General features: G+C 41.9%; 2 protein-coding genes across 8 annotated transcripts in view; both read right to left on the reverse strand.

The window, feature by feature from the left end:
* Nucleotides 1–1,981, reverse strand: part of ehbp1l1a (EH domain binding protein 1-like 1a) — a 35,333-nt gene extending 33,352 nt beyond the window's left edge. For 5 of the 6 annotated variants that reach the window (XM_017427037.3, XM_037976536.1, XM_017427036.3 and 2 more), the window contains exon 1: nt 1,689–1,973. In XM_017427037.3, coding sequence (XP_017282526.1) covers nt 1,689–1,792 — 104 coding nt within the window. In that variant the 5' untranslated portion in view covers nt 1,793–1,973. Of the gene's footprint in view, nt 1–1,688 lie in introns of all 6 variants that reach the window. The other variant, XM_017427039.3, reaches the window with a different exon arrangement.
* A 10,611-nt stretch (nt 1,982–12,592) lies between these two features.
* Nucleotides 12,593–17,886, reverse strand: LOC108242305 (RNA-binding protein 4.1-like). 2 transcript variants are annotated; one of them, XM_017427074.3, is made up of 3 exons: nt 17,751–17,886; nt 16,125–16,548; nt 12,593–15,127 (listed from the first exon to the last, which is right to left on the reverse strand). In XM_017427074.3, the coding sequence occupies exons 2-3, from the start codon at nt 16,528–16,530 to the stop codon at nt 14,289–14,291; spliced, it is 1,245 nt and encodes a 414-aa protein (XP_017282563.1). In that variant the 5' UTR covers nt 16,531–16,548; nt 17,751–17,886; the 3' UTR covers nt 12,593–14,288. The 2 variants fall into 2 exon arrangements, with proteins under 2 accessions (XP_017282563.1, XP_017282564.1); XM_017427075.3 differs by having other exon boundaries at nt 17,728–17,809.
* Between the last annotated feature and the right edge of the window lie 391 nt (nt 17,887–18,277).

An 18,277-nucleotide genomic window follows, 5' to 3' on the forward strand; every position in this document is an offset into this window, starting at 1 on the left:
AATAATTATATATTTTTGGAAAGTTATATTTAAAAAATTATACAAGGTTAGAGAGGATAATGAACAGAGTTACACATACAGGTTATTGTATATACAGTTACACATATGTATGTATACATACACATAATAAAAACATACAATTATACACACATAGGTAAATAAATATGCATGCACTTATATATGTATACAAACATGTATATATACATACATACATACATACATACATACATACATACATACATACATACATACAAGCATATACATGCTTATACATACATGTATATACATAAACACACATCGTATACATATATACACATACACAGACATTTGGTCAAACCTTGAATATAACTTCATGTGTGATCCCAGGTGATATTCTGAGACGTCACACTCAGAGTGCTGTATGTGTTGTGAATGACTCTCAGCTACTACCACATCAAAGTTTAGATCAATATCTGTAAAACTGACACGTTTTTTGTTGTATGGTTTGGAGACAGTGGGACGGACAAAAAGACAGGAGACAGAACTGGAAGTGGCAAAGCTGAAGATGTTGAGGTTCTCCTTGGGAGGGACGAGGATGGACAGGATTAGGAATGAGGTCATCAGAGGTACAGCTCAGGTTGAAGGACTGAGAGATAAAGTTAGAGAGGCCAGACTGAGATGGTTTGGACATGTGCAGAGGAGGGACAGTGGCTATATTGGTAGAAGGATGTTAGAGACAAAGAGGAGACATATGGATGCAGTTAGAGAGGACATGGAGGGAGTTGGAGTGAGGACAGAGGACACAGAAGACAGAGTTAGACGGAGGAGGAGGAGTCACTGTGGTGACCCCTGAAAAGGGAACAGCCAAAAGAAAAAGAAGAAGAAGAAGAAGATTTGTAAAACTGAGCTATTTTTGTATGTTCTAATATGGCTTTGCTGTGGCAGCCATCTTGACTTGAGTTAACTTCAAGAGTTAGTCAGTTGTAGACAAACATCCAGTGATGACATCCTGAAAGTTTCACTAAAAGTTGTCCAGTGGTTCATGGGATATTTTGCTAACAGACACACTCAAACAAAACAGCATCACCCGCCTTTCGCCTTACAGCAGCGGGCGATAACAAACCTGTCAGCCTGAAACTGTTCTCTAACAGATTATCAGCCTGGTGTGTGTGTGTGTGTGTGTGTGTGTGTGTGTGTGAGCGTGTGTGTGTGTGTGTGTGTGTGTTTACATGGAGGAGGCCGGAGCTAAAAGTTGCCACACCCCGCAGCAGCAACAGATGATGCTGTTCGGGGGGAATAAATGCGGAAGTGGAGCATGATGCAGCATGTAGGCAACCCGTTCAACATTGGGACAACTGTTTCTGACTCAACTGCTTCCTGTTTATATTTTTACCTCGGATTAATTCAGGCCTGAAACACGACCCAACAAGTGTTTCTGTCCTCCCTCCTCTGTGTGTGTGTGTGGGTCATCGTTTCTGACTCTAACTTCCGCCTTCTTATGTGGCGAATGATGAAAAGGGAGTTGACAGATAATAATAATAATAAAGAAACATCGATGTTTTTGACCCAAACTCGTTTCTGTAAAAAGTGCAAAGTTCCCAGCAGCCCTCAAAGCCCCGCTGACGGCATCTTTTTCTCCTAAAGTAGCAACAGCCAGCAGAAATAAATGCCCCCAATTATTCGTCTGTACTGACAACAGGGTCACTCACCATTTCTTCGTGCTTTCTATGATCAGCTCCTCGAACGAGGCGACGAACTGGAACTTGGAGGCTCTCTTGCCGACTCTTTGAAGCCGCTTCCATACCGATGTCATGGTTTCATGTGAAACAAAACCAACCACGCGTTTATGCGGGATTAAACGCAGAGGGCGGGTGCCCCCCCGCTCCTCAGGACTTCACTGCGGGAGAAGGTGACAGCTCCACACCGGGGTTCGGTCCACACACACACCAAACACACACACACACACACACACACACACACACACACGCCCCGGGTCCCAGTTAGCGTCAAGCTAACGTGGACAGACCGGAAACACAACACCGCCCTGGCCTTCAAAATAAAAGCTGTGGAGGTCCGCTGAGCGCTGACTGACTTCAGTGAGATTAGTTGGAAGAGCTGAAACTGAACTGTTAAAATTAAATCAACAAAGAAACAACAACCTGAAGCTCAAATTAACGTAGCAAAAGCTAAATTTTAGTAGAACAGCTGAAAAAAAAAAACAGTAGCTGAAGGCTAAACTATCAGAACAGTGGTGCAAAGCTAAAATTAGTTAAACAGCATTTAAAAGTTCAAATTAGCAAAACAGCAGCTAAGAACTAAGAGTAGCCAAAAAATACTTAAATACTAAAATTAGCTAAATTTCAGCTATAGCTTACAATCAAAAACCAGCAAAACAGTAGCTAAAGGCTAAACTATCAGAACAGTAATGAAAAAATAAAATGTGCTAAATAGCTATAAACTAAAATGAGCAAACCTGTATTTAAATGTGAAAATTAATAGGACGGCTGCTATAGGTTCAAATTCACAAAATAGTAATTCAGATCAATAACCAGTAAAAGTAAGTAAGTAAAAGCTAAAATTAGCAAAATGGCTAAAAGCTTAATTTAGCAAAACAGAAGTTAAAGCAAAAAATATATATATGAATTAAGTATGCTTAAGCAGAGATGGAGCACCACGTTTCTCAAAGATTTCAGATTTTTTAAATTTATTTTAATAAGAAAACATTGAAATAAAGTGCACTATTTTAAAAACTATATATGACAACAACAACAACAAAAAAAAGTTACAACTGTAATGTCCTGAACAAGCTGAACAGTGATGTATGAGAGGTTAGTAGTATGCTGAAGTATTTACAGCCTAAAAAACACACAGAAGAAACTATAAACAGGAAAAGAGCAGTGAGAACGCTGACTCAGCATTTATAAAAAGTAAATATATAACTTTTTAGAAAATGCTGTGATATTAGAGCAGGTCTTTGTGAACTTAGGTGAGAGTTTTAAACCGAGATCATCCCATAATGAGAAATGACAGAATTAGAGCTGTTTTGATCAAAACATAGAAACAACACCATGCACAATCTCAAGCGATATCTGTGAGCTCTGTTAGTGCTCGGAGTGTGTGATGAGGTTACATTTCTGCCTTTTCTTATCTTTAAATGATCTTAGTCTCTGGAATGAAAGGCGGTGCGTGAGGAGTGCCAGGTTTTCCTTAGAAACCCATGCTCATCTCTCTGTTTCAGTTCGATGTGTTGACTTTTTGACCCAGCAGGCGACTGGAACCTAACCTGCTGCCGAGACGGACACAAACAGATCTCAGCTGAGTTAAACAGTAATTACTGAGTTCCCACGATGATGTGCTGGGGGTTATTATCAAAGACTGGAGGCAAAAACAGACATTAACTCTGCCTTGGCCATGGAGGATTTCCCCAGTCAGAAGTCCCCTGTCGGTTTCAGGGACGTTCCCAGTTTAGAACTAAGTCTATTTATATTCTCTCCCTGTCTTACAGGACAGCTGGGGATAGATGCAGCTTAACACACCGCACAGATAAATATCAGGAAGAAATTAGTATTTACTGACATGTAAAAAAACTAGGCCTCCTAAATAATAATTAATAACTTACCTGTTGTAGACAGCTTCTTGAAAGGCCTCCGTTTGAAGAAATAAAAACAGGACTAATTTTGAACAAAGCGGAGCCGTCATAAAACAGCTCTAATCTTAAAAAATGTCCTAGCAGTTCATGTGGTCTGTGTTATTCTAACCTTCACCCCTGTTGTGTTCAGTCCTGGCCTTTCAGAGCCACTTCATTCAGGGGTTGGATAACTTATTCAGCTTGTTAATCAACCAATTATTCAAATAAGAGGTGCTAAAACAGAGAACCATGTAGGATAGTGGGCCATGATCGGAGACCATGGCTTTACACTAAATGGCATTATGCATTACATGATTATTTCAGCAGAAATATTCAGACAGTCCTGCCAGGCGGGGGCCCTGGATGGCCTGAAAGTGCTACGTCTCTGTGCTGCCTGTTGGTGCCACTTATTCTTGTAAATAATCACAGAATCCCATGTAGTTAACAGTGTGTGACGCAACATTAATGCTGTTATAAAATAAGGTTTGTGTGAATCACAGTGGAGCTGTCCACGGCAGACGGCAGCAGTCTACCCTGGTCTTGTCTCTGTTCAGATAAGCCTTCAGCTCATCAGTTCTGTTGGATGTAAACTTCCCCCCCAAACTGAGGTCTATTCATAAAAATATCAAAATTTTAAACACAGATCTTGTGTGATCTGTTAGCACTCAGAATATGTGTTGGGGATCGGTCTCAGCTCCCACCACAACTAATGTTAAGGTCAATATCTGTAGAACTGACTGAGTTCTAGACATTTTACTGCTTTTTTAAGGGCAGCTGGCTGTCCTGGTTTTTCAGTACTTAACATGAACTAACAGGGTTTTGAAATGAATACATTCTGACTCAGCTCAGACTCTACCTCAGCAGCCATGAATGCCCCTGACACACAGTTGTCTGTTTCATGTCTCGTGTAACCGACTGAGAACCTTTCCGGGGTGTGCCCCTTTATTCATTAGTCATGGGATTGTCTAAGTACTTCTTGAGAAACTAAGGATTTCTGCCGATTCCAAGTTTCCCCCTCCTTTCCTTTTCTAAGTGGAGCTGTGGACAGGGCTTTCTGACAGTTGCACTTAATCGTGCCAGCTCACATCCTGTTCCATCCGCCACACTTTTAAATAGATCTGACTCTTCCCCACCAGTCACCTTGCCTTGATCTTAGGTTTGTGTTTTCAGTACACTGCAAACTTCTGTATCCTCTGTATTGTACCATTGTGCCAGTATGGTCTAAATCAGGGGTCTCCAATCCTGGTCCTCAGGGCCACTATCCTGCATGTTTTCCTTGTTTCTCTGCTCCAACACACCTGATTCAGAGGTTAAATTACCTCTTCATGTTCTGCAGAAGCCTGTTAATCACCCATTGATTCAAATCAGGTGTGTTGGAGCAGAGGAACAAGTAAAACATGCAGGATGGTGGCCCTCCAGGACCAGGGTTGGAGACCACTGTTCTAAATGGTTTGTGTCCTGTTCGACGCTCTGATGAAGATGATGGTGATGTTCAACTGCAGCCTCTGTATTCGTTGTTTTGTAGACAGAAACTTATTAATCCTCTAAAATTTAGTTTTCAGCTGCTTCAGCACAAAGTTAACAGATTTTAACAGAAGCTATAGCTGTATTTTGGAAATGTTTCACCTGAACAGCTGTCTTTTTATAAAGTTTTAGATATCTGAATATCTGATTCCAAAGCTCTCTCTTCCCTGTTCTCATCTGACTGTTGGAGTCGTCATGTATTTCCTTGTGCATTTTCGGTCATTGTGTTCCAACAAAACTTACAGGAAAGCTGTTCTTGTCAGGTGTGGTGGAGAGTGAGTTGAACCTGATGCGCCAGACTCATATTTAAAGTTCCAGGAGGAAGCTAATTTATTTAGAACTGAAAAGAAACAAAAACAAAAGCTGACGTGGCACCAAAACAAAAACTAAATACAAAAATCCAAAACGTAGTGAACACGAGAGGCAAGATATAAGGATGAACCAGACAATGCATGTAAGCGACAACAGACCAGTGAGTAAATGGAGGAGATGACCAGGTTTTAAAAGCAGAGGGTAATTAGGGGAAGTGGACACAGGTGAGGGATTACTAACTAGGAGCAGGTGGAGATGGACGTAGCAGGAAAACAATTGAGAAGCTGAGGACAAGTGAATGATGACAGGATACAAAGACACAAAGAGCAAAAACAAAACAAGAAGACAACCAATTGACAAAATAAAAGAAACAATAAACACAAAACAAAATAAAACACTACTCTAAATGCCAAAAGAAACCCAAAGAAAACCCATATCCTGACAGTTCTTCCAAACCACATTTAGTTTTGGATTATATTCTTCTTGATTCTTGATTCACATCTGAGGTCAAAGATCTCATCAACTCCTGCTTTAGAAGATTAGCTCAGACCATCAATCAGAGCCCAAATAAACAATAGAGTCAGTGATCAGCGGAGTGATTTTTTCACAACTTATTTTTTAGTATTTTTTATGTTCTTAGCATAAAAGCTACTTTCTTGAGCTCATGTTTTTTCATCAGTCAGATTCTCTACTTCTGTGACAACAGTTTAAAAAAAAAGATTCCTGTGTCCTCTCTCCTGTCTACCAGCTCTCTGCTGACATCATCTCATTGCCTCCTTAAACTTCAAGCACCTAAAATGAAACAGGTATGACACTGAATGAGTTATTCGCCTCATTTTTCACTTGTTACCGGGACTAATTCTCATCTTCTCTTCAGTGACAATGCCTTGAGACTACCTCCATATGCTGGTCCTTGTTTTTCATTGTACATACTTTTCCCCTGACTGTTTTGGTTCTTGTCAATCTGCTGCCCATCATGTGACGGATCGGTTGGGCCAGCAACAGAGGAACCATTCACTCAGCCCTGTCTCACCGAGGAGCCAAGTTAGGACAATGTGAAAACATGCTGAAGAGTTTACTGAGTTGACTGTATCACCTTTGTGGTGTACTCTAAGGACTGGATATTAAGGTTTCACAGCAAAGACAACCAAAACACCGCTACTGGCCCAGCCAAAGCACACTCAAACCCCCTCACCTCTGATACTGTCAGCTACTCTCTGTAAAGGAATGGAAATTAAAAGCATTTTTACAGAAAAAGAAGAAACAAAGAATGTGTTTGAACAATTAAATACTGTCACTCAATTTACACAACAATTGTGGTTTAACTTAATGAGAAAGTACGAACAAGGAAATGTGCTTAAAGTACTTAAGGATAGCTTGTGATAAAAATTTTACCCCTAGTACTCTTGATCAAAGGTTCAAACAGTGGATCCTGTTGTGGTGGTTGTAAATAAAATAAGGAGACGGCGACTGACAAACTTTATTCAGTCTAGCTGAACTCCATTCGATTCTCATGCCAGCTCCGTTCGTTCCTTTAGGGCCTAGCAGAGTGGTGAGGGCTTGATGGTCGGTTCTGAGTGTGAATTTGCATTCCAACACATATGTTCTCCATATTTCAACTGCCCACAGGCAAGCAATAGCCTCTTTTTCTATAGTGAAGTACTTCCTCTCAGTGCAGTGACGGGGTGCAGGAAGCAAAAGCAGCAACGTGTTCTACATTGTCTGAGTGCAACTGTGCCAGAACAGCTCTCAAGTCACAGTCTGAGGCATCTGTTGTGATGAATTTTGGCAGTTCAGAGTTGTAGCTGGCAAGTGCTGGGCCTTCAGGAGCATTTTTTGCTTTGAGATCAATGCAACTTTTATTTGCTGCATCAGTCCTTTCTAGTTCAGTTTGAATATTTGTTTGAGGTAGCTCCCGCAGTGGCTCAGCCGCTGCTGAGTAGCTTAGTCGAAACTTGCTGAACAAGGAGGTTAAGCCCAGCAATGAGCAAAGAGCTGCCATATCTTTTGGTGCAGCAGCTTCAGCGATGGCAGACGGGTGATCTGGACTCATTCTTAAAGATGACATGTCCCAGGAATGGAATAATTGACTGACCAAATGAGCTTTAGTTAAAGTTGACCTGTAGGCCCACGTCTTTAAGGTGCTGGAGAACACCATGCAGGTGTGCATCATGATGTTCCTTGGAGTTCCCATGCACTATAATATCATCTAAATAGTTCTGGATTCCTGGCAAATCTTTCCGAATTGTGTGCAAGGCAGATGGTGCTGAGGCAGGTCCAAAAGGAATGCATGTAAACCCTCTGTGTCAGGGTTTGGGTTTCCTTTGGGTTTTTGTATTCGGATTGTTTCTTTTCTTGTCTTCATGTTTTGTCTCGTCTCTGTGCCTCAGTCATCATTTCACTTCTCCTCAGTTTCCCTTGTCTGCCTGCCACACTCATCTACACCTGCCCCAAGTTCTGTAATCACTCCACCTGTGCCCACTGTTGCTTATAACCTCCTGTTCTTTAAACCTGGTCATGTCTGTCACCTGTCGCCGGTCCGCTGTCGCTTATATGCGCCGTCTGGTTCGTTCCTTGCCTCACCTCTTCTTGCCTTTCATGCTTTGTTTGGATCTTCGTTATTGTTTGGTTTTGCTGCCTCGTCAGCCTTTTGTTTTGTTCTTTTATTTTTAAAATAAATTCGTTTTTTCTCCCTGACCACGATGAGTCTGCGCTCTGGGTTCGCCTCTCTCTCCTGCCATCCTGACACTCTGCCTCATATAAGATAATACTTTATTATCCCAAAGGAATTGCCAGCTGCTTTCATTCACACAACACAATTAAAAAAAAAAATACAATAAAAGACAACCACTCCATAAGTATCAAAAAAAGAAAAACAGTTGGAACTAGTTGAAAAGTATCATTCACCTGTTACTGGGACTAATTCTCCTCTCCTCTCCAGTGATAATGTCTCGAGACCACCTCCATACACTGTTTATTCTTATCATTATCAGTAGTGTAAATATCCTCCTTAAACTTTTCCCCTATGTGCTTTGGTTCTTGTCAACAAACGAGTCCATCTGCTGCTCATCATTATGACAGAAATACATTGTCATAATTGCACCATGTGTTGATCCAAACCCTCCTAAATATTGTTAAGCATTGTTGGAAAGCCTTTTATTTGTACAAATGCATCCCAACATGGTCCTGGATACAGATCTCAATCAAGATCAAAGCCATTAAGGCTTTAAGCTGAGCCGTGCCCTGCCTCTAACATATTTACTGCAAGTCTTTCTTATGTGTGTTCGAATGACAAACTAACAACCTGAGCAAAACACACAACCTCTTTGGTTTGTCTTTCCACGGAGGGGATTAAAGTAATCAGATCCCAGCAGTATCGTGCTTCACATTTCTATCTTTGACCTTTGTAAATATAGCCTGGCTTATTCAGACACCTGTGGACTGTCAGTCAGACGCACCAACAGAGTGGCAGGAATCAGGAGCAAACACGAAAACTTTATCAAAGGCCTAGCTTTTCTTGAACAAATGCATATTGGCTGCCGTCTTTCGTGCCAGATCTTTCATGATCATGTTGGTGCTCAGGGTGTGATGTCGGGAATTACCCTCAGCTACCACCTCACCAAACTGAGGCTGAACGTCTGTAAAACTGAGTTAAAGCCGTTTCTGCGATTGCCAAGGTGCTTAGCTGTGGCGGCCATCTTGAATCAGGTTGTAGATGTTCATCCAGTGATACTTTCTGAGAGTTTCATTAAAAACCTTTTAGTGATTCATAAAATCTTTTGCCAAACCTGAGACAAACACACAGACGCACACACAGGGGAAAACATTTTCACCTCTCGCCTTTCAGTGGCGGGTAAATATTCCGGATACTGATCAACACAGGTTAGTCCCAAATCTAAATGTGGAGTAAAGACTTATATCTAGTGGAAACGGTGAAGACTGAACTTGTTTTCTGATGGTCAAATCCACTTTGAATGGATCCACTGGGGCTGAAATAACAACCTTAAAAAATATCATCTTTATCCGTCTTAAAGCAGCTCAGTTTTCAAAATCTCATAGCAGCTCATGTGAACATTAATATTTAAGCTTTTACTCCTTTATGAATTCTGCATTACGCTGTTATTTCATCATAGACATTATGAACGTGGCACCAGGATACATCCATGAGGGCACCACCCTTTTTAAACAAACCACATGAACTCCACATGCTGAAAGTTTTAACATGTAAAAACTTCTGAAGGCAACATGCCACCTGCAGTATGGGAAACACATGTGAAAAATGTGTTTTGCACATGAGAAAAATGGATTTGGAACAAAAGGTGTATTAACTTTACATGAGGAAAATACTGTTCATGGAAAGGCACCGATCCACTCTGGTCTGGACTGTGTCTGGACTAGCCATTAGCTCATCAGTCACGTAAATAAACATTATTGGTCCTAGAAGGAAACCCAAAACTAAACTCTATATCTCCAAACTGAGGCTGTCCAAGAACCTACGCCCTGCAGGTGAGATATTACCTATAATTTTTGCAGAAACTAGTTTCAAAATAGCTGAACTATTTTATTTAAAATGACATAAGAACTGGAAATCGAACATGCTCTATCTTTTATTGATTGTCTGCATCAACTTTCCATTTTAAACGGACAGGTTTTTCTCCACGTTCAGCAGTCTTTGCACCATCGACATATACGCAGTCTATGCTCCGCACTCACGCAGAGACACGGACGATGTTCAGCTGAGAAAATGGCAACAAACGTTGGCGTGCAAAAGTGTGGAGGTTCATTATTACCTCATGTAGCGTTCTTTCACACTGGTCTGTCATTTTAGAGAAAGAGTTGTTTTTTAGGCCTGGAAAACAAACAAATGGCACTCATTTGGCTAGCCTTTAGCCTGGCCTGGATGAAAACTTTTGCCTCTTTCTCCAGCCTCTATGACTGATGTCACGGCTGATAAGGAACTGCTGATAACTATTAGTCAGAACATCCCTTTAACACAGAAACTTTGTAGAACCCTTAAACTTGGTCCAAACCACACTCAAACAGAGTTCTGCTTCGACAGCAGCCTTTAATAAACTTTGACCCAGCTTGCGTTGATCATGTGACCTTCAGGACGAACGCTCTGAATCTGGCTCTGACCTGCCTGGCTGATATTTGACCCAGACTTGACGAGGCTCATGTGTCTGTTGACCGGCCATGACTTGGACAGCAGCCTCCAGCGTGTCTCAGAGACACAACACGGGACAGCTGGCTGCTACAAGCTGCTGACTGAAGGCCAAGGACAAAGAGGACATTTAATAGTGACTCATCTAAACTAAAAAACAATATGATCTGCTTTTTTTTTACTCTGATCATTGGGACTCATTTGTCTCAGAATCTTGCAGCACATATAAAGAAATGTTCCCGTTAAAAACAGGATGTATTTTAAGAAAACTGTAATAAATTCCAATTTAGAATACTGTGTGCTGTTGTCACAATTTTTTTCCTTTTGCTGTCTTCAGAGCAGTTTATGTAAATAAATGATACTGACTGCAGTTGCTGATGAGACTGATGAGCTCCTAAGCTGTGTGTGTGTGTGTGTGTGTATGTGTGTGTGTGCTGCTTTGGGCTGGATTTATAAGTTTTGTTCTGACTGCTTTGCTTCGAGGCTGATTGTGAAATAGCAGCAGCACTTCCAGAGCATTCAGGGTCACATCTGGCTGGAATTTCCTGATATCTTCTTTGCCAAAATAACCTTTTTTTTTTTTTTTTTTAAAGACCGAAGCTGTTTTATGACAACAAAATTCACTTCAGCTTGTCAAAAAGACCAACAAATAGCCCCAGGTCAAAGGCCTGCAGTCTTAAAGCAGTTCCTGTCTTTAACATTTCCCGTATCTTCATGCAGAAACATTATGGAACTCCTGCTGTTTGTGACCTCTCGATGACCCCAGCAGTGCTACATGTCACTGCTGGTGCTCTCTACATGAACAACCACTGAATTTTTCACAATTGGCTGTTTTGACGTGAAACTGATGCTGATGTAAACCTGCTTTGACAAACTTGACATGTTTTTTTAGCTCTAAACGGATCCAAAGCTGCTGTTTTTTAAACAACTCAGGTTATCAAAATTTCTTAGCAGTTCATGCAAACCTTTTTTTAAATCTTTACAACACTGTTAAATATTGTTTCTTAAGTTTAGCCTGTTGGCTTGTCCAAGTTCCTTAAATGGAGCTTTGGGGAAAATAACTGCACTCCACCCCTGAACTTGAAGCAGGTCCATTTAAAGCAGGGGGGTCCAGTCCTGGTCCTGCAGGGCCACTGTCCTGCAGGTTTTAGATGTTTCTCTGCTTCAACACACCTGATTTAAATGACTGAGCGACTAACAGGCTTCTGTAGAGCTTAAAGAGCTGCTGAAGAGCAAAGAAACATCTGAAACCTGCAGGATAGTGGTCCTCCGGGACCAGGACTGGACACCCTCCACCCTGCAGCTGAGTGAACAGCGACACCCTGTGGTCAGTGTTGAACATGTTACTACAACCACCTCTTTTCTTTGTTCCACTTTCATCCCGTGCAACAGGACTTTTATTCTGTAGCTGAAGAAGTTTCTCTTCCCTTCCGGGGAGTTTTTGCAGTTCAGAACAGGACCGTGGAGTTCAACCCACCAGTTTAAAGCTTGGGGCTCCTCCCTGGATGGGAACTGAAAGTCCCGTCGCTTCGATTTTAAACCTTATTATTAAAATCTACACCAACATGCTAAGTTTTTAATTATTTGCACGTTTTCTTTCACTACTGCTTGTTTCTGCACTTTACCCCTTTTTTATTTTCATGCTAAATTTCCCTCTGCGGATGATAAGTGGTTTGTCTTTTCCAAGCTGCTCAGGCTTCATGATGCAACTTTCCCAACTACAGTGCATTCCAGTTTCCTCTGCTTATCTTTAAAAAAACAAATCTTTATTACATAATATAGGAAGTTTGTGAAGCCAGAATGTTCAGCTGTAAAATAAAACATTGGAACAGGAATAACAATCCAGACCAGGTGGTTTCTGAACGTTAAAGCTGATTTGCCAAAAGCTTTTGAAGAATTTATCCAACTGGTGGATTTTTCACACAAATTCCTGTTTATTGTTCTGTTGAGAACCATTTCACGTTTGATCAGAAGACACAGCACACGTCTGCTTTCAGACTCAAAGATTTTATTAAGGAAAGAAAAAACGAGACAAAAGAGTCAGCTGAGGTCAGTTTATTGTAACACAACCTGGTCCCACTAAAAAAAACCCTGAGAATATGAACACGAAATATTCATTTCACCATCGCAACTTTCTAAGTAACACATTTTAACAAGAGCTGTGTTTCTACATCTAAAATGTTTAGTTGAACGTCAGACCCAGAACTCTAGTGATTCAGAAAAAAAACTTTCCCTTTTTTTAAATTGTTAAGGAGTTAATTTCTATAAAAACAAGTGTTTTTTTTTTATATCTTAACTATTTGCTGGTAACGTCCAACATCCCTTGTGTGCTTTTTAAATGAGTAAATCCAAACTAAATATTTTCCAATGAAGGAGAAAACAGGAAGCCGAAAAGTAACAGCAAGTCCTTGATCCAATCGGTGTATGAACTGTTTTGTGCATAAAAAAAAGACAACAAAACGTCAAAAACTGTGGCAGTGAACGCCTTTAGAGACATGTTTTTTGTTTTTTTGCTGTGAGATCAGGTTGTGTTGCAAGATCTGGAACCTCGTTATCACAAGAACAGGAAGTATTTTTAAATCACTATATAAAAAAGGGGGGGGTTTGAATGTAATAATAATATTAATAAAAGCTGATATCTACACAGGTCCACATCTGGTGAAGCGCTCTGGTTGTATCTCACTGGGCTGCGACTGTTAGGAGACTAGTTGATGACTCAAAATGGCTTCGGCCGGCTTTCTACTCATCTTGGCGGCCGTGCCTCATGTTTAACGTTCAACCTGCTTGAGTACACTTTGAAAATGGAGACGGGCAGATTTGGACCGGTTCTTTTCAGTAATTATTTATCGAAGGCGTGGGTGTCAGAATGCAGTGGGTTGGAGACGCACGTGACGAATATCACCAAAGATCGCCCCGTGGCGACCGACTGTTTTGGGAGAAAACCTGCCGAAAGCAAGCGACGGGACCGCGAGCCCCTGTGACTCATTCCGGGAACTTCGAGAACCACAGTCCCAGCCCAGTGAGGTGCCAGCCGTCACCGGAGCTCTGCAGCTGCTTCATGTTCCAGGCAGTAATAATGTGAACTTCACTAACGAAAAGGCTACGATGCACAGAGGAACACCAAAAACTCCTTAACAAAACGAAGATTTAATCAATGCAGACTCACCTTTACACATACAACGTCATGCACCGATTTAATCAAGAGGGTTTTAAACATGCATCTTTTATCTAAGGGGGGGGGGAGAAATATATATATACACCAGTCCTTACTACATTGGGGATCCATTTTAAAGGTAAAACCATTACCAGCACGTACACAAGGCTAGATCGTCTGAGAACTGCACAAACAAGACAGAAACAGAGAAATGAAGTGGAGCCAATCTTTGTACTGTACATAAACATAACCTGGAATGGGATTGTTGCGTAATATTCCACGTGCCCCCATCAAACTGAAAGCTACTTGCTGGTTAATAGAATTGGGGTAAAATAAAATAAAATAAAAACTACGTGAATAATTGTCAGTGCTGCCCACCCGCACACTTCATACACAGAGAGAGAACAGACTTCTGGCTTCAGAAAACAACGATACACAGCTCTGTTGGAGTTTAATCGATTCCAGTGGCACTTAGGCTATCCTACCTGCTTGAGGTTAGTAAATTCTCACTTAGCTAGGACAGAGAAGATTTAGTATGTAAAGCGTGCCCGCTCAGCGGTGGCGTCCCGCGTATCGAAGGTCGTGGTTCTTGGGGTTGCGGTCACTGGGGAAAGGCGCGAACGCTCGTATGTAAATCCACCCGTCTCGCCGGCGACTCTCCGTATCGGACTCCGCTCACGTGCGTAGTATGAGGGCACCGGGGCCACTGCAGGAGGGAGGGGAGGACATTGGTATGGGTCGACGCTCGACGGGGGCACACGGTCCCTCATGGGTGTGGTGGTGGTGGTGGTTGCGGGGCCGGGCCCAGGCAAAGGAGCACCACGCCGTTCCTCGAAATAATTGGCTCCGTAACTTGCCCTGTATTTCTCGTAGTAGTCCACGACCCCGTAAGGATCCCGTTCCTCGTAAGGCGACCGCCGCACCGAGAAGCCTGGTACCGCACCGTAGACGGAGCCGTTGCCCCTGTATGCCGCCTCGCTGCCGTACATCCGAGCCATGCTATGATCGGCGACAGTACCCATGCCGTAACCTGGGTGGGGCCCGTATCTCATTGCGCCCTCGTAGCCCGCGCCTCCTCTGTAAGCCGCCATGTTGGCGTTCTGAGCAAAACCATGACCGTAGCTGCCGTCGAATTCCGGAGCGCCGCTGAAGTCTGGGTAACCCCGGCTGTGACCGCGCCCGCCAAATCTCGAGGGATCGAATCCTTCAGAGTTTGGCTCCGAGCCGTTTCGGTTGAAGCCGTTTTGGTCTAAGGGGCATTCTTTGGACCAGTGGCCTTCCTGCCCGCAACGATAACACCCCGATCTGTCTCCCATTCCCGGCGCAGTACGCAGGCGGCTAGTGGAAAGCTTCACACTCATCAGTTTTCCTTAAAAAGAGAACACTCAGTGAGGACTTGTACCTGCATTTGGTAGACATTTCACAAGACATTTCTTGTGTGACATAAGACTCTTAAAAAGCAGCATTGAGACATGGCTTTTACTTTGAGCGCCACATTTGATTACTAAAGCTGAAATCCGTAATGTTTCGGTTTTCTTCTCCCTTTGATGTGAAAGGCAAAATCAAATTAACTACATACATATCTTATTTTGATAAACAGCTACCCTCAGAATGCATTAGTTTCATCTGAACAAAGTACAGATGGAATACAGTATTCATTACTACTACTAATTAGGCACAGGCCAGGATGAGATTCTGACGGTACGATAATACTGAACAAAGATACGGTTTCAGAATATTAAATTTAAAATGTCACACGACTTATTTGCTTCTATTTAGCGAAACCAATGCAACCACTTGGAATTTTGCTGCCTAAATAAAATCACATAATGCTTATGGGTTATTTTGTAGGCAGAATGGTGTAACACTAAAAATATTTATTGTAATTTTGATGCACAGATATAAATAGGCAGACTGACAAAACACGCCGAACGGAATAAAGAGAAGGACGCGTCTCGTTTATTAAAATATATTTAAACCGCAGAAACGACACGATAGGGAAGAAAAACCCCGCTGTTTTTGACACCGCGACTTCTTAACACCGCGGGGTACACCTCGAAACCGGTAGCCGGCCCGCGTCTGCTCCCAAAATTAAACTGACCGCGGCTGAGCTGAAAGCCCAGAACCAGTTATCAATGAACGACCGAGTCCACATCCCCAGTTTGTGCCCGTCCTTTCCAAACAAACACCTGGAACGAACTAAAGAAATTACGGATAACAGCTTTGAAACCATGCTGGCTTTTCTCCTTTGACTCACCTGCGCTCCGTCCGCGACTTACCTGGAATTTCAAAATAGCTCAAAACTTCATGACAGTATTTCATTACACTAGTTTAAACTCCCCATCACACCCACCCCAAGAGTTCACCTTTAAAAGCCGTGTTATCCAACTTAATAATAGCATCCATGGCGTCCTCCATTCGCTCCATGTGAACAAAAGCATAGTTTTTTACAATGTCGCACTCCAGCACCGCGCCAAACTCCTCGAACTTGGCCCTCAGCTCCTGGTTGGTGCACGCAATGTTGCCCACGTGCAGCTTGGTGGAGCCCCTCGACTTGCCACGGCTCAGCTCCACGTTCAGGGGCTGGCCGTTTAGCTCGTACTGGTGGAGGTTGCGTATGGCCTCCTCTGCCTCGGTCTTGTTGTCCATGTGCACGAAGCCGAAGTTCTTGACGATGGAGCATTCTGAGATCTTGCCGTACTGGGAGAAGAGAGAGCGGAGCTCGTCCGACGTAGTGTCCGGGGACAGGTTTCCAATGAAGATTTTCACCATTGTGGAGACTTTTCGTCACTAGATGAAAAGAACAAAAAGAGTTAAATGAAATGGAAATTTATTCTAAACATTTCTTTTCCCCACATTTTGAGAAATTCTTGTATGCAGTTTTGTGGTTTTAACTACACAGGATTCCCACACATTATCCAATCTAAATCCCCAGACTCAAATTTTCTAGGTTTCTGAGCTTTTTCTGATGTTTAAACAGCTGTAAAGGTTTATACAGTGGTGCTTTTATGAAAATAAATGTAAGAAATAATGCTTTAGGGCTTGGCAATGTTGTAAAAAAAGTTTTACTCTGCATTTACAACATATAGTTAATGATCTGCAGATGTATAGGCAGATTCAAGATGGATGTAACTTAGGATTTATGATCTTTTCTGCATGTTTAGTTGCCAGAGAGTCATATAGACTTGATAAAAGTCATTAAAGGGCTTCATACTGAAATGAAAAAAACAACTTCCAGACAGATCATTTGGAAAACACTTCATTTTTTTTCCCCCTCACATACTATTAGAACAACTTGTAGCATAGTTAGTAAGGTTTTTGTTGTTGTTTCAGTCTCCTTTGTATTCTACTGGTATATATCTGAGATAATTTATGTAAACAGGCTCTTCTAACAATATATTCTGAAATCAAATCCCATACTTTCCAAGTGTGAACATGGTTGTATCCCGCCTACATTAGCACCAGTATAAACCTAATAATAGTTTTTAATATAGTTAGCTCTCGATGCAAAAATCAGGATATAATCACACAAGGTCCCACAACCCAGCCCAGCCCAGTGGGAACATTGTGGGACCTTCTGGGACACAATAGTTTTGCAGTTGTATGTAAAAGAGAAAGGAACGGAACACGCTTTAACAAATCTGCGCCGAAGCTAACGTTAGCTACACAGCCGATTACAAAAACATCAACCGTTTCATTTGATTCTATGTCAGTAGTGGCACAAGACCGAACAAATACTGTTCAGTAAATAAAAACTACATACACCCCGCTCAGTAAAGATATGTGTACCATTTTGTTTTTCCCAAACGTATTTAAGCTTCGGCCTACGGTAAAGGTTGCACGCGCCATCGTTACCGCGGAAGTTAGCATTGCGGAATCAGTCATTAATTAAGCGCAACGATTTGAGTTCATCCGCGGCGCATATAGGTCATTTTCACAACATTTTAACAAAATGCGTTAAAACTTTACCGTGTGGGTGAATAAATTCATACCTATAAACTGCCGTGTGAGTGTCGAGTCTCGGAAAATGAAATGGCGACCGTAGAGACTTACTGACCGACGTCACCGGAAAACAGCAACGCACTCGGCTAACTTTTGTTAGCACTGCTAACGACAACTGAGTTCGAGAAACAGTGGAATGGCCACTGGCGGCGCTAGGCGAGATTTTTGGCAGCCATATTGTGAGGAGCATTGTGCGTCACTCTGTACTATACGTTTTTTTATGTGTGTGTGTGTGTTCATATAATGTTTCTGAAAAGTAGACATTTCATTATTACAATGTTGTGTTATTTATCACCTTTAATAAAGCAAACATATGTGTTTTTGATTTACAAAGCATTTTCGGTTAGCATATGCGCACACAATAGACAAGACAAAAACTGAAAAGGTCACGTTTTCAGTGATTTAAGAACTATTATGTCATAATTCTCAAGATTAAACGTAATTCCACGTTCGTTTGTGTGCTGCTTCTGAAAATTTAAACAAATAATGACAAAAAACTGAACTTTTCTGCAGAGTT

The sequence above is a fragment of the Kryptolebias marmoratus genome, linkage group LG7, assembly GCF_001649575.2.
Source record: "Kryptolebias marmoratus isolate JLee-2015 linkage group LG7, ASM164957v2, whole genome shotgun sequence".
In the NCBI taxonomy this organism is placed as follows: domain Eukaryota; kingdom Metazoa; phylum Chordata; class Actinopteri; order Cyprinodontiformes; family Rivulidae; genus Kryptolebias; species Kryptolebias marmoratus.